This window comes from Manis javanica, chromosome 9 (genome assembly GCF_040802235.1).
Source record: "Manis javanica isolate MJ-LG chromosome 9, MJ_LKY, whole genome shotgun sequence".
NCBI classification, from domain to species: domain Eukaryota; kingdom Metazoa; phylum Chordata; class Mammalia; order Pholidota; family Manidae; genus Manis; species Manis javanica.
Window position 1 is genome coordinate 74,422,254 of NC_133164.1, and position 12,748 is coordinate 74,435,001.

At 37.1% G+C, this 12,748-nt stretch overlaps 1 protein-coding gene across 3 annotated transcripts in view; it reads left to right on the plus strand.

Annotated features, from left to right (window-relative positions):
• The window catches only part of SPIRE1 (spire type actin nucleation factor 1), a 322,037-nt gene that overhangs the window by 154,530 nt on the left and 154,759 nt on the right, over window positions 1–12,748 (plus strand). For all 3 annotated transcript variants that reach the window (XM_073212799.1, XM_037001038.2, XM_073212800.1), the window contains exon 3: window positions 4,238–4,471. In XM_073212799.1, the coding sequence (XP_073068900.1) occupies window positions 4,238–4,471 (234 nt within the window). The remainder of the gene's footprint in view (window positions 1–4,237; window positions 4,472–12,748) is intronic.

A 12,748-nucleotide genomic window follows, 5' to 3' on the forward strand; every position in this document is an offset into this window, starting at 1 on the left:
CATACTAGGCCAGGAAAAAGAGCCTGAGTAAATTAAAAAATATTGAAATTCTACCAACCAACTTCTCAGATCACAAAGGTATAAAACTGGAAATAAATTGTACAAAGAAAACAAAAAGGCTCACAAACACATGGAGGCTTAACAACATGCTATTTATTCAATGGATCAATGACCAAATTAAAACAGAGCAACCAATATATGGAGACAAATGAAAACAACAGCACAATGCCCTGACTTCTGTGGGATGCAGCAAAGGCAGTTCTAAGATGATAGTATATATCAATCCAGGCCTATTTAAAGAAGGAAGAACAATCTCAGATGAATTCTTTAAATTCACAATTATTGCAACTGGAAAAGAAGAACAAATGAGTCCCATTCAAAGTCAACAGAAGGAGGGACATAATAAAGATCAGAGAAGAAATAAATAAAATTGAGAAGAATAAAACAATAGAAAAAAAAGATGAAACTAAGAGCTGGATCTTTGAGAAAATAAACAAAATAGATAAACTGCTAGCCAGACTTACTAAGAGAAAAAGAGAATCTACGCACACACAAATAGAATTAGAAATGAGAAAGGAAAAGTCACAATGAACACCACAGAAATACCAAGAATTTATTAGAGAATACTATGAAAATCTATATGCTAACAAAGTGGATAACCTAGAAGAAAAGGACAAATTTCTAGAAAAGTACAACCTTCCAAGACTGACCCAGGAAGAAACAGAAAATCTAACCAGACCAATTACCAGCAATGAAATTGAATCGGTAATCAAAAAACTACCCAAGAACAAAAACCACACCAAATGGATTCACTGCTGAATTTTATCAAACATTTAGAGAAGACATAATATCCATTCTCCTTAAAGTTTTGCAAAAAAAATAGAAGACAAGGGAATACTTCTAAACTAATTCTATGCAGCCAGCATCACTCTAATACCAAAACCAGGCAAAGACACCACAAAATAGAAAATTACAGACCAATATCCCTGATGAATATAGATGCAAAAATACTCAACAAGATATTAGCAAGCCGAATTCAAACATACATTAAGAGGATCGTACACCATGATCAAGTGAGATTCATCTCAGGGATGGAAGGATGCTATAACATTCGAAAATCCCTCAACATGATCCACCACACCAACAAAAGAACAAAAAACACATGATCACCCCAATAGATTCTGAAAAAGCATTCAACAAAACTCAACAACCATTCATGATAAAAACTCTCAACAAAATGGGTATAGAGGGAAAGTACCTCAACATAATAAAGGGCATATATGACAAACCCACAGCCATCATCATTTTGACAGTGAGAGGCTGAAAGCTTTTCCTCTAAAATCCGTAACCAGACAGGTATGCCCACTCTCCCCACTTTTATTCAACATAGTCCTGGAGGTCCTAGCCAACCTAGTCAAACAAAACAAAGAAATAAAAGGCATCCAGATTGGTAAGGAAAAAGTCAAACTGTCAGTGTTTGCAAATGACATGATATTGTACACAAAAAACCCTATAGAATCCACTCGAATTCTACTAGAACTAATATCTGAGTTCAGCAAAGTTGCAGAATACAAAATTAATACACAGAAATCTGTTGCATTGTTGTACAGTAACAATGAACAAACAGAAAAAGAAATCAGGAAAACAATTCCATTCACAATTGCATCAAAAATAATAAAATACCTAGGAATAAACCTAACCAAGGAAGTGAAAAACCTATGTCCTGAAAATTACGTGACACTCTTAAGAGAAACTAAAGAGGTCACTAATAAATGGAAACTCACTCCCATGCTCTTGGGTAGGAAGAATTAATATTGTCAAAATGGCCATCCTGACTATAGTAATCTACAGATTCAAGGCAATCCCTATCAAAATCCTAACAGAATTCTTCAACAACTAGAACAAGCAGTTCTAAAATTCATAGGGAACTCCAAAAGACCCCGAATAGGCAAAGAAATTCAGAGAAAGAAGAATATGGCAGTGGGGATCTCACTTTCCAACCTGAAGGTCTATTACAAAGCTACAGTAATCAAGACAATTTGGTACTAGCACAGGAACAGACCCACAGACCAGTGGAACAGAAAAGAGAGTCCAGATATTAGCTCAAGAATATATAGTCAATAATATATGATAAAGGGACCATGGATATACAATGGGGAAATGATAGCCTCTTCAACAGCTGGTGTTGGCAAAACTGAACAGCTACATGTAAGAGAATTGTATTGGATCACTAACTCCGTACACAAAATTAATCTCAAAATGGATCAAAGACCTGAAACGGTTAGATGAAAATATAGACAAAACTTTCTTGAATATAAACATGAATAACTTCTGCATGAAAATATCTCCATGGGCAAAGGAAGCAAAAGTAAAAATGAAGAAGTGAGACTATCAAACTAAAAATCTTCTGTACAGCAAAGGACACCATCAGTAGAACAAAAAGGCATCCTACAGTATAGGAGTATATATTCATAAATGACATATCCGATAAGAGGTTGACATAAAAAATATACAAAGAGCTCACACACCTGAAGGAAGAAAAAACAAATAATCCAATTAAAAAATGGACACAGGATCTGAATAGAAACCTATCCAAAGAAGAAAGTCATATAGCCAACAGGCACATGAAAAGATGCTCCACATCCATAATCATCAGAGAAATGCAAGTTAAAACCACAATGCAAGTTAAAATCACCTCACCAATTAGGGTGACCACTATCCAAAAGACAAACAACAATGTTGGCGAGGATGTGGAGAAAGGGATGCCCTCCTACACTGCTCTTACGGATGTAAATTAGTTCAGCCATTGTGGAAAGCTGTATGGAGGTTCCTCTAAAACTAAAAATAGAAATACCATTTGACCCAGGCATTCTACTCCTAGGAATTTACTGTATGACTGCAGGATTGCAAAATACATATGCATCCCTATGTTTATTCCAGCACTATTTACAATAGCCAATAAATGGAAGCAACCTAAGTGTCCATCAGCAGATGAATGGATAAAGATGTGGTACATATACACAATAGAATATTATTCAGCCATAAGAAGAAAACAACCCTACCATTTGCAACAACATGGATGGAGCTAGAGGGTATTATGTTCAGTGAAATAAGCCAGTCTGGGAAAGAGAAGTGTCAAATGATTTTACTCACATGTGGAGTATAAGAACAAAGCAAAAACTAAGGAACAAAACAGCAGCAGACTCACAGAACCCAAGAATGGACTAATAGTTACCAAAGTGAAAGGCACTGGGGATTATGAGTGGGAATGAAAGAATAAGGAGGGAAAAGGGCATTACGTTTAGCACACAGAATGTTGGGGAAGGGCCTCGGGGGTGAAGAAAGGTTGTGATTCTGTAGCATCTTACTACACTGATGGACAGTGAATGTAATGGGGTATGTTGTCGGAACTTGATAATGGGTTGAATCTTGTAACCACAATGTTGCTCATGTAAGTGTATATTAATGATACCAAAAGAAATAAGAAAATGAAAACAGTGGCAGTGTTGTAGAGTAAAGTAGCATTGCCCGTATTTGCAAAAGCCTGGGACATTTGTCTGGGTGGTATCTATATATCCAGTGTTTATAAATCAGGATCATATTTCCTAGTAATATTGGTGGAAGTGAATGGTAAAGAGGATTATCTACTATTAAGATTAACATTGAAAGTTCAGAGTTTGAAGTTTTTCACTTGTTTGCATTGATGAGCAATATGTTTTTCTAATAATTGATCGGAACTCAGTAAGCAGTCTATATATGGATGTCAGTAGATGTTCTTTATAACTTAGCTGCTACCAATAAATGAGCTTTCAATCTCTCGGATGCTTAGTGTGACTGTGAAATCCCTACTTAGATAAGCATTGCCATAAAAGTACTGCAAAGATGTTGTTTGATAAATATATCTGTCCTCAGAAATATCTTTTGGAAATGTGGAAAATCAACTTGGTATTTTTTAAGTGGAGAATATAGATTTTAGCAGATAATATAAATCTAAGAAAATATAAAAAGGATCTATATATGTGGAATATACTGATTTGAAGAAATCACAAATTACCATCTAAGATTTTTTTTTACTGCATAGGTGAGACTTGAATATCTCCTCAAATGTAATTTGTCACATGTTTTTGAAATGAAATAGATTAGACCTCACTTAAAAATCATACTATTTAGAGCCTTACTGTTAATTCTATGGAATTCTTTAGTCATCTCCATTAACCACCTTCTATAATGTTCCTAGGTTATTGAATCTTTGGGAATTATTATTTATAAGGCACTGGACTATGGTTTGAAGGAGAATGAAGAAAGAGAATTAAGCCCTCCCCTGGAGCAGCTCATTGATCACATGGCCAACACAGTGGAAGCCAATGGTAGCAATGATGAGGGCTATGAGGCTGCAGATGAAGGCCTAGATGATGAAGAAGATGAAAAGAGAAAACTCGCAGCTGTCCCATCCTATACAGACGTCATGAAGGTAAAGCATCAGTTTTCATAGTACTTGTTTCTTTCAAGAGTTATTTTTATTTTTATTTATTTCTATTTTGGTATCATTAATCTACAATTACATGAGGAACATTATGTTTGCTAGAGTCCCCCCATCACCAAGCCTCCCATGCAAACGCGATTACAGTCACTCTCCATCAGCATAGTAAGATGCTGTAGAATCACTACTTGTCTTCTCTGTGTTGCACAGCCCTCCACATACCCCACCACACATTATATATGCTTATCATAATGAACCCCTTCTTTTTCCCCCCACATTATCCCTCCCTTCCTACCCATTCTCCCCAGTCCCTTTCCCTTTGGTGACTGTTAGTCTATTCTTGGGTTCTGTGATCCTGCTGCTGTTTTGTTCATTCAGTTTTTTCTTTGTTCTTATACTCCACATATGAGTGAAATCATTTGGTATTTGTCTTCTCCGCCTGACTTATTTCACTGAGCATAATACCCTCTAGCTCCATCTATGTTGTTGCAAATGGTAGGATTTGTTATATTGTTATGGCTGGATAATATTCCATTGTGTATATGTACCACATCTTCTTTATCCATTCATCTACTGATGGACACTTAGGTTGCTTCCATTTCTTACCTATTGTAACTAGTGCTGCGATAAACATAGGAGTTCATCTGTCTTTTTGAAACTGGGCTGCTGCATTCTTAGCGTAAATTCCTAGAGGTGGAATTCCTGGGTCAAATGGTATTTCTATTTTTAGTTTTTTGAGGAACCTCCTTATTGCTTTCCACAATGGTTGAACTAATTTACATTCCCACCAGCAGTGTAGGAAGGTTCCCTTTTCTCCACAACCTCGCCAACATTTCTTGTTGTTTGTCTTTTGAATGGTGGCAATCCTTACTTCTGTGAGGTGATATCTCATTGTGGTTTTAATTTGCATTTCTCTGATAACTAGCGATGTGGAGCATCCTTTCGTGTGTCTGTTGGCCATCTGAATTTCTTCTTTGGAAAACTGTTGAGTTCCTCTGTCCATTTTTTGATTGGATTATTTGCATTTTGTTTGTTGAGGTGCATGAGCTCTTTATATATTTTGGATATCAACCCTTTATCGGATCTGTCATTTACGAATATATTCTCCCATACTGTAGGATGCCTTTTCGTTCTATTGATGGTGTCCTTTGCTGTACAGAAGCTCCTCAGCTTAATATAGTCCCACTTGTTCATTTTTGCTTTTGTTTCCCTTGCCCAGGGAGATATGTTCATGAAGAGGTCACTCATGTTTATATCCAAGAGAATTTTGCCTATGTTTTTTTCTAAGAGTTTTATGGTTTCATGACTTCATTCAGATCTCTCATCCATTTTGAATTTACTTTTGTTTATGGAGTTAGACAATGATCCAGTTTCATTCTCTTAAGTGTAGCTGTCCAGCTTTGCCAACACCAACTGTTGAAGAGGCTGTCATTTCCCCATTGTATGTCCATGGCTCCATTATCATATGTTAATTGACCATATATCTTTGCGTTAATATCTGGACTCTCTATTCTGTTCCACTGGTCTGTGGCTCTGTTCTTGTGCCAGTATGAAATTGTCTTGATTACTGTGGCTTTGTAGTAGAACTTGAAGTTGGGAAGTGAGCACCCCCCCACCCCCCACTTTATTCTTCCTTCTCAGGATTGCTTTGGCTATTCGGGGTCTTTGTTGTTTCCACATGAATTTTAGAACTGTTTGTTCCAGTTCGTTGAAGAATGCTGTTGGTATCTTGATAGGGATTGCATTGAATGTTTAGATTGCTTTAGGCAGGAAGGTCATTTTGACAATATTAATTCTTCCTAGCGAAGAGCATGGGATGAGTTTCCATTTGTTAGTGTGCTCTTTAATTTCTCTTAAGAGTGTCTTGTAGTTTTCACGGTATAGGTCTTTCCCTTCCTTGGTTAGGGTTATTCCTAGGTATTTTATTATTTTTGATGTAATTGTGAATGGAATTGTTTTAGTGATTTCTTTTTCTGCTAGTTCATTTTTATTGTATAGGAAAGCAACAGATTTCTGTGTATTAATTTTGTATCCTGCAACTTTGCTGAATTCAGATATTAGTGCTAGTAGTTTTGGAGTGGAGTCTTTAGGGTTTTTTGTGTACAATACCATGTTATCTGCAGATAGTGACAGTTTGACTTCTTCTTTACCAATCTGGATTCCTTGTATTTCTTTGTTTTGTCTGATTGCCGTGGCTAGGACCTCCAGTACTATGTTGAATAACCGTGGGGAGAGTGGGCATCCCTGTCTTGTTCCAGATCTTAGAGGAAAAGCTTTCAGCTTCTCACTGTTAAGTATGATGCTGGCTGTGGGTTTGATATATATACATATATATATATATATATATATATATATATATGTATATATATATATATATGGCCTTTATTATGTTGAGGTACTTGCCCTCTCTACTCATTTTGTTGAGAGTTTTTATCATGAATAGATGTTGAATTTTGTCGAATGCTTTTTCAGCATCTTTGAAGATGATCATTGTTTTTATCCTTCTTTTTTTTGATGTTGTGGATGATGTTGATGGATTTTCAAATGTATCATCCACGCATCCCTGAGGTGAAGCCTACTTGGTCATGGTGTATGATCTTCATGATGTGTTTTTGAATTCAGTTTACTAATATTTTGTTGAGTATTTTTACATCTATGTTCATCAGGGTTATTGGTCTTTAATTTTCTTTTTTTTGTGGGGTTCTAGCCTGGTTTTGGTTATTAGGGTGATGCTGCCTTCAAAGAATGAGTTTGGAAGTATTCCCTCATCTTGTATTTTTTGGGAAAACTTTAAGGAGAATGGGTATTATATCTTCTCTATATGTCTGATAAAATTCCACCATAAATCCATCTTGCCCGGGGCGTTTGCTCTTGGGTAGTTTTTTGATTACCGATTCTTTTTGCGGCTGGTTATTCGTTTGTTTAGATTTTCTATTTCTTCTTCTGTCAGTCTTGAAAGGTTGTATTTTTCTAGGAAGTTGTCTATTTCTTGTAGGTTTTCCTGTTTATTTTTATTTTTTATTTTTTTTGAGAGGGCATCTCTCATATTTATTGATCAAATGGTTGTTAACAACAATAAAATTCTCTATAGGGGGGTCAATGCTCAACGCACAATCATTAATCCATCTCAAGCCTTATTCTCGTCAGTCTCCAATCTTAAGCATAACGAACAAGTACTTACATGGTGAACGAATTCTTACATAGTGAATAAATTCTTACATGGTGAACAGTACAAGGGTAGTCATCACAGAAACTTTCTGTTTTGATCACGCATTATGAACTATAAACAATCAGGTCAAATATGAATATTTGTTTGATTTTTATACTTGATTTATATGTGGATCCCACAGTTTTCCCTTTATTATTATTACTATTTTTATTTTTAATAAAATGCTGAAGTGGTAGGTAGATGCAAGATAAAGGTAGAAAACATAGCTTAGTGCTGTAAGAGGGCAAATGTAGATGATAAGGTGTGTGCCTATGGACTAAGTATTAATCCAAGCTAGACAAGGGCAGCAAAACATCCATGGATGCAGATTTCTCTCAAAACAGGGGGGGTGAGATTCTGCGCCTCACCTCTGTTGATCCCCAATTTCTCACCTGATGGCCCCCCTGCGACTGTGCGTGTCTTAGGTTGTCCTCCCTTGAGGAATCTTCCCCATCTCTGGCTAACCAGTCATCTTCTGGGGCCATACAGGGAAATGTAAAGTTGGTAAGTGAGAGAGAAGCCATATTGTTTGCAAAGGTTAGCTTTTTACTTCTTTGCAGATTTATGCCCTGTGGCTTCTATGCCGAGCAGTTCTCTCGAGGTATCTTTACCATCTGGATGAACTATGGTACTCGGTAAATTCGATATGTGGCACGAATTCTATTTAAGGGGTGTAATTAGGAAGGAAGAAGAAAAGCTATAGAGGTAGCATATGGAAGGAAACATGGGAGGATTGATTATTTCTTTGACATATCTTCTTATAGAGTAACTTCAGCATGTATAGGTTTTAAACTACTAACTAACTTGCGCTCACATATTAACATAATAGGAATACAGTGACATAAACAAAGCAAATCCATATTTACCATCCATCTCCAGTGAAGCCAAGAAAACCATTTAGGCACCCTAGGCATTTGTGAAAATTTGTCCATGATATGATGGATATTGTCCAACTGTACTTGAACAGTCTGAGAGAAATCAGACAAATTAAAGCAACCCATTTCTGGGATCTGTTCACATCCCATATGTTCTTTTAACCGTAGATAGTCTATAGTCATAAGATTTTGGAGTGCTACAACTTGCACCCTTCCCAACTCCTGGTTGAGTTCCAACAGTACAGATCCGGTCAAATTCGTTGTCTCACTGTATGCACATGCCAGCCTAGACATCTCCCTCCTCATTCCAATGGCAAGTCCAGGAAATGGTGGGGTGGGTGCAGCCACAACCGCAGCATCGTCTGGATCCCTGTGGAGGCTTTTTGATGATCATACCCTGGCACAAGTCCTCCAGAGAGTGCTGACGCCGGAACCTTCTCCTCATATTGTATCTTAGTTCATTTTCTGGGTAGCCAAGCTAGGCCTTGATCTTCTGCATAGAAACAAACAGACCCTTTGCCCACACTTTGACATGCCCTCTACACCACTGTGTAGAACTCATTGGAGGTCAGCACACATGAACTGCTTTTTTTTTTCTTTTCTTTTTTTTTTTTTATTAAGAGAAAGGAATATTATCCGAAAACAGTACCTCCATAGCTGATCATCTGACACCCTTTGAGTGATCAACGTTAAGGATATTTAAAGCATGCGTTGATCTTTGCTTTACCAATAGTTTTATCCTATCAAGGAGTAATCCCGCTTTTCTTTCTTTCTTTTTTTTTTTTTTAATCTTTAATCTACACTTACATGAAGAATAGTATGTTTACTATCCTCTCCCCTATATCAGGTCCCCCATAAAAACCACATTACGGTTACTGTCCATCAGCTTAACAAAATGTTGTAGAATCACTACTTGTCCTCTCTGTGTTGTACAGCCCACCCTTCCCTTTCTCCCTCCCCCCCATGCATGCTAATCTTAATACCCCCCTTCTTCTCCCCCCCTTATCTCTCCCTGCCCACCCATCCTCCCGAATTCCTTTCCCTTTGGTACCCGTTAGTCCATTTTTGGGTTCTGTAATTCCGCTGCTGTTTTGTTCCTTCAGTTTTTCCTTTGTTCTTGTACTCCTCAGATGAGTGAAATCATTTGGTATTTCTCTTTCTCCACTTGGCTTATTTCACTGAGCATAATACTCTCCAGCTCCATCCATGTTGCTGCAAATGTTTGGATTTTTCCACTTCTTAGGGCTGAGTACTATTCCGCTGTGTATATGTACCACATCTTCTTTATCCATTCATCTACCGATGGACATTTAGGTTGCTTCCAATTCTTGGCTATTATAAATAGTGCTGCGATAATCATAGGGTGCATCTGTCTTTCTCAAAGTTGATTGCAGCGTTCTTAGGGTAAATTCCTAAGAGTGTAATTCCTGGGTCAAATGGTAGGTCTGTTTTGAGCATTTTGATGAACCTTCATACTGCTTTCCACAGTGGTTGAACTAATTTACATTCCCACCAGCAGTGTAGGAGGGTTCCCCTTTCTCCACAACCTCGCCAACATTTGTTGTTGTTTGTCTTTTGGATGGTAGCTATCCTTACTGGTGTGAGGTGATACCTCATTGTAGTTTTAATTTGCATATCTCTGATAATTAGCGATGTGGAGCATCTTTTCATGTGTCTGTTGGCCATCTGTATTTCTTTATTAGAGAACTGTCTGTTCAGTTCCTCTGTCCATTTTTTAATTGGGTTATTTGTTTTTTGTTTGTTGAGGCGTGTGAGCTCTTTATATATTCTGGACGTCAAGCCTTTATCAGATCTATCATTTTTAAGTATATTCTCCCCATACTGTAGGGTTCCTTTTTGTTCTATTGATGGTGTCTTTCGCTGTACAGAAGCTTTTCAGCTTAATGTAGTCCCACTTGCTCATTTTTGCTGTTGTTTTCCTTGCCCGGGGAGATATGTTCAAGAAGAGGACACTCATGTTTATGTCTAAGAGGTTTTTGCCTATGTTTTTTTCCAAGAGTTTAATGGTTTCATGACTTACATTCAGGTCTTTGATCCATTTTGAGTTTAACTTTGTATATGGGGTGAGACAATGGTCCAGTTTCATTCTCGTACATGTAGCTGTCCAGTTTTGCCAGCACCATCTGTTGAAGAGACTGTCATTTTGCCATTGTATGTCCATGGCTCCTTTATCAAATATTAATTGACCATATATGTTTGGGTTAATTTCTGGAGTCTCTAATCTGTTCCACTGGTCTGTGGCTCTGTTCTTGTGCCAGTACCAGATTGTCTTGATTACTATGGCTTTGTAGTAGAGCTTGAAGTTGGGGAGTGAGATCCCCCCTACTTTATTCTTCTTTTTCAGGATTGCTGTGGCTATTTGGGGTCTTTGGTGTTTCCATATGAATTTTTGAATTATTTGTTCCAATTCATTGAAGAATGTTGCTGGTAATTTGAGAGGGATTGCATCAAATCTGTATATTGCTCTGGGCAGAATGGCCTTTTTGACAATATTAATTCTTCCTAGCCATGAGCATGGGATGAGTTTCCATTTATAGTGTCGCCTTTAATTTCTCTTAACAGTGACTTGTAATTTTCAGGGTATAGGTCTTTCACTTCTTTGATTAGGTTTATTTCTAGGTATTTTATTCTTTTTGATGCAATGGTGAATGGAATTGTTTTCCTGATTTCTCTTTCTATTGGTTCATTGTTAGTGTATAGGAAAGCTACAGATTTCTGTGTGTTAATTTTGTATCCTGCAACTTTGCTGTATTCCGATATCAGTTCTAGTAGTTTTTAGTGGAGTCTTTAGGGTTTTTTATGTACGGTATCATGTCATCTGCAAATAGTGACAGTTTAACTTCTTTACCAATCTAGATTCCTTGTATTTCTTTGTTTTGTCTGATTGCCGTGGCTAGGATATCCAGTACTATGTTAAATAACAGTGGAGAGAGTGTGCATCCCTGTCTGGTTTCCGATCTCATAGGAAATGCTTTCCGCTTTTCGCTGTTCAGTATATTGCTGGCTGTGGGTTTATCATATATGGCCTGTGTTATTTTGAGGTACTTGCCCTCTATTCCCATTTTGCTGAGAGGTTTTATCATGAATGGATGTTTTTATTTTGTCAAATGCTTTTTCAGCATCTATGGAGATGATCATGTGGTTTTTGTCTTTCTTTTTATTGATGTGGTGGATGATGTTGATGGATTTTCGAATGTTGTACCATCCTTGCATCTAGGGATGAATCCCACTTGGTCATGGTGTATGATCCTTTTGATATACTGTTGAATTCTGTTTGCTAATATTTAATTGAGCGTTTTTGCATCTACATTCATCAGGGATATTGGTCTGTAATTTTCTTTTTTGGTGGGGTCTTTGCCTGGTTTTGGTATTAGGGTGATGTTGGCTTCATAGAATGAGTTTGGGAGTGTTCCCTCCTCTTCTATTTTTTGGAACACTTTAAGGAGAATGGGTATCATATCTTCTCTGTGTGTCTGATAAAATTCCGAGGTAAATCCGTCCGGTCCCGGGGTTTTGTTCTTGGGTAGTTTTTTGATTACCGTTTCAATTTCTTTGCTCGTAATTGGTTTGTTTAACTTTTGTGTTTCTTCCTTGGTCAGTCTTGGGAGGTTGTATTTTTCTAGGAAGTTGTCCATTTCTTCTAGGTTTCCCAGCTTGTTGGCATATAGGTTTTCATAGTAGTCTTTAATAATTCTTTCTATTTCTGTGGAGTCTGTCGTGATTATTCTGTTCTCATTTCTGATGCTGTTGATTTGTGTTCATTCTCTTTTTCTCTTAATAAGTTTGGCTAGAGACTTATCTATTTTGTTTATTTTCTCAAAGAACCAGATCTTGGTTTCATTGATTTTTGCTATTGTTTTATTCTCCTCAATTTTGTTTATTTCTTCTCTGATCTTTATTATGTCCCTCCTTTTGCTGACTTTAGGCCTCATTTGTTCTTCTTTTTCCAGTTTCGATAATTGTGATGTTAGACTATTCATTTGGGATTGTTCTTCCTTCTTCAGGTGTGCCTGGATCGTTGTATACTTTCCTCTTAAGACTGCTTTCACTGCATCCCACAGAAGTTGGGGCTTTGTGTTGTTGTTGTCATTTGTTTCTATATATTCCTTGATCTCTATTTTGATTTCTTCGTTGATCCATTGATTATTTAGAAGCATGTTGTTA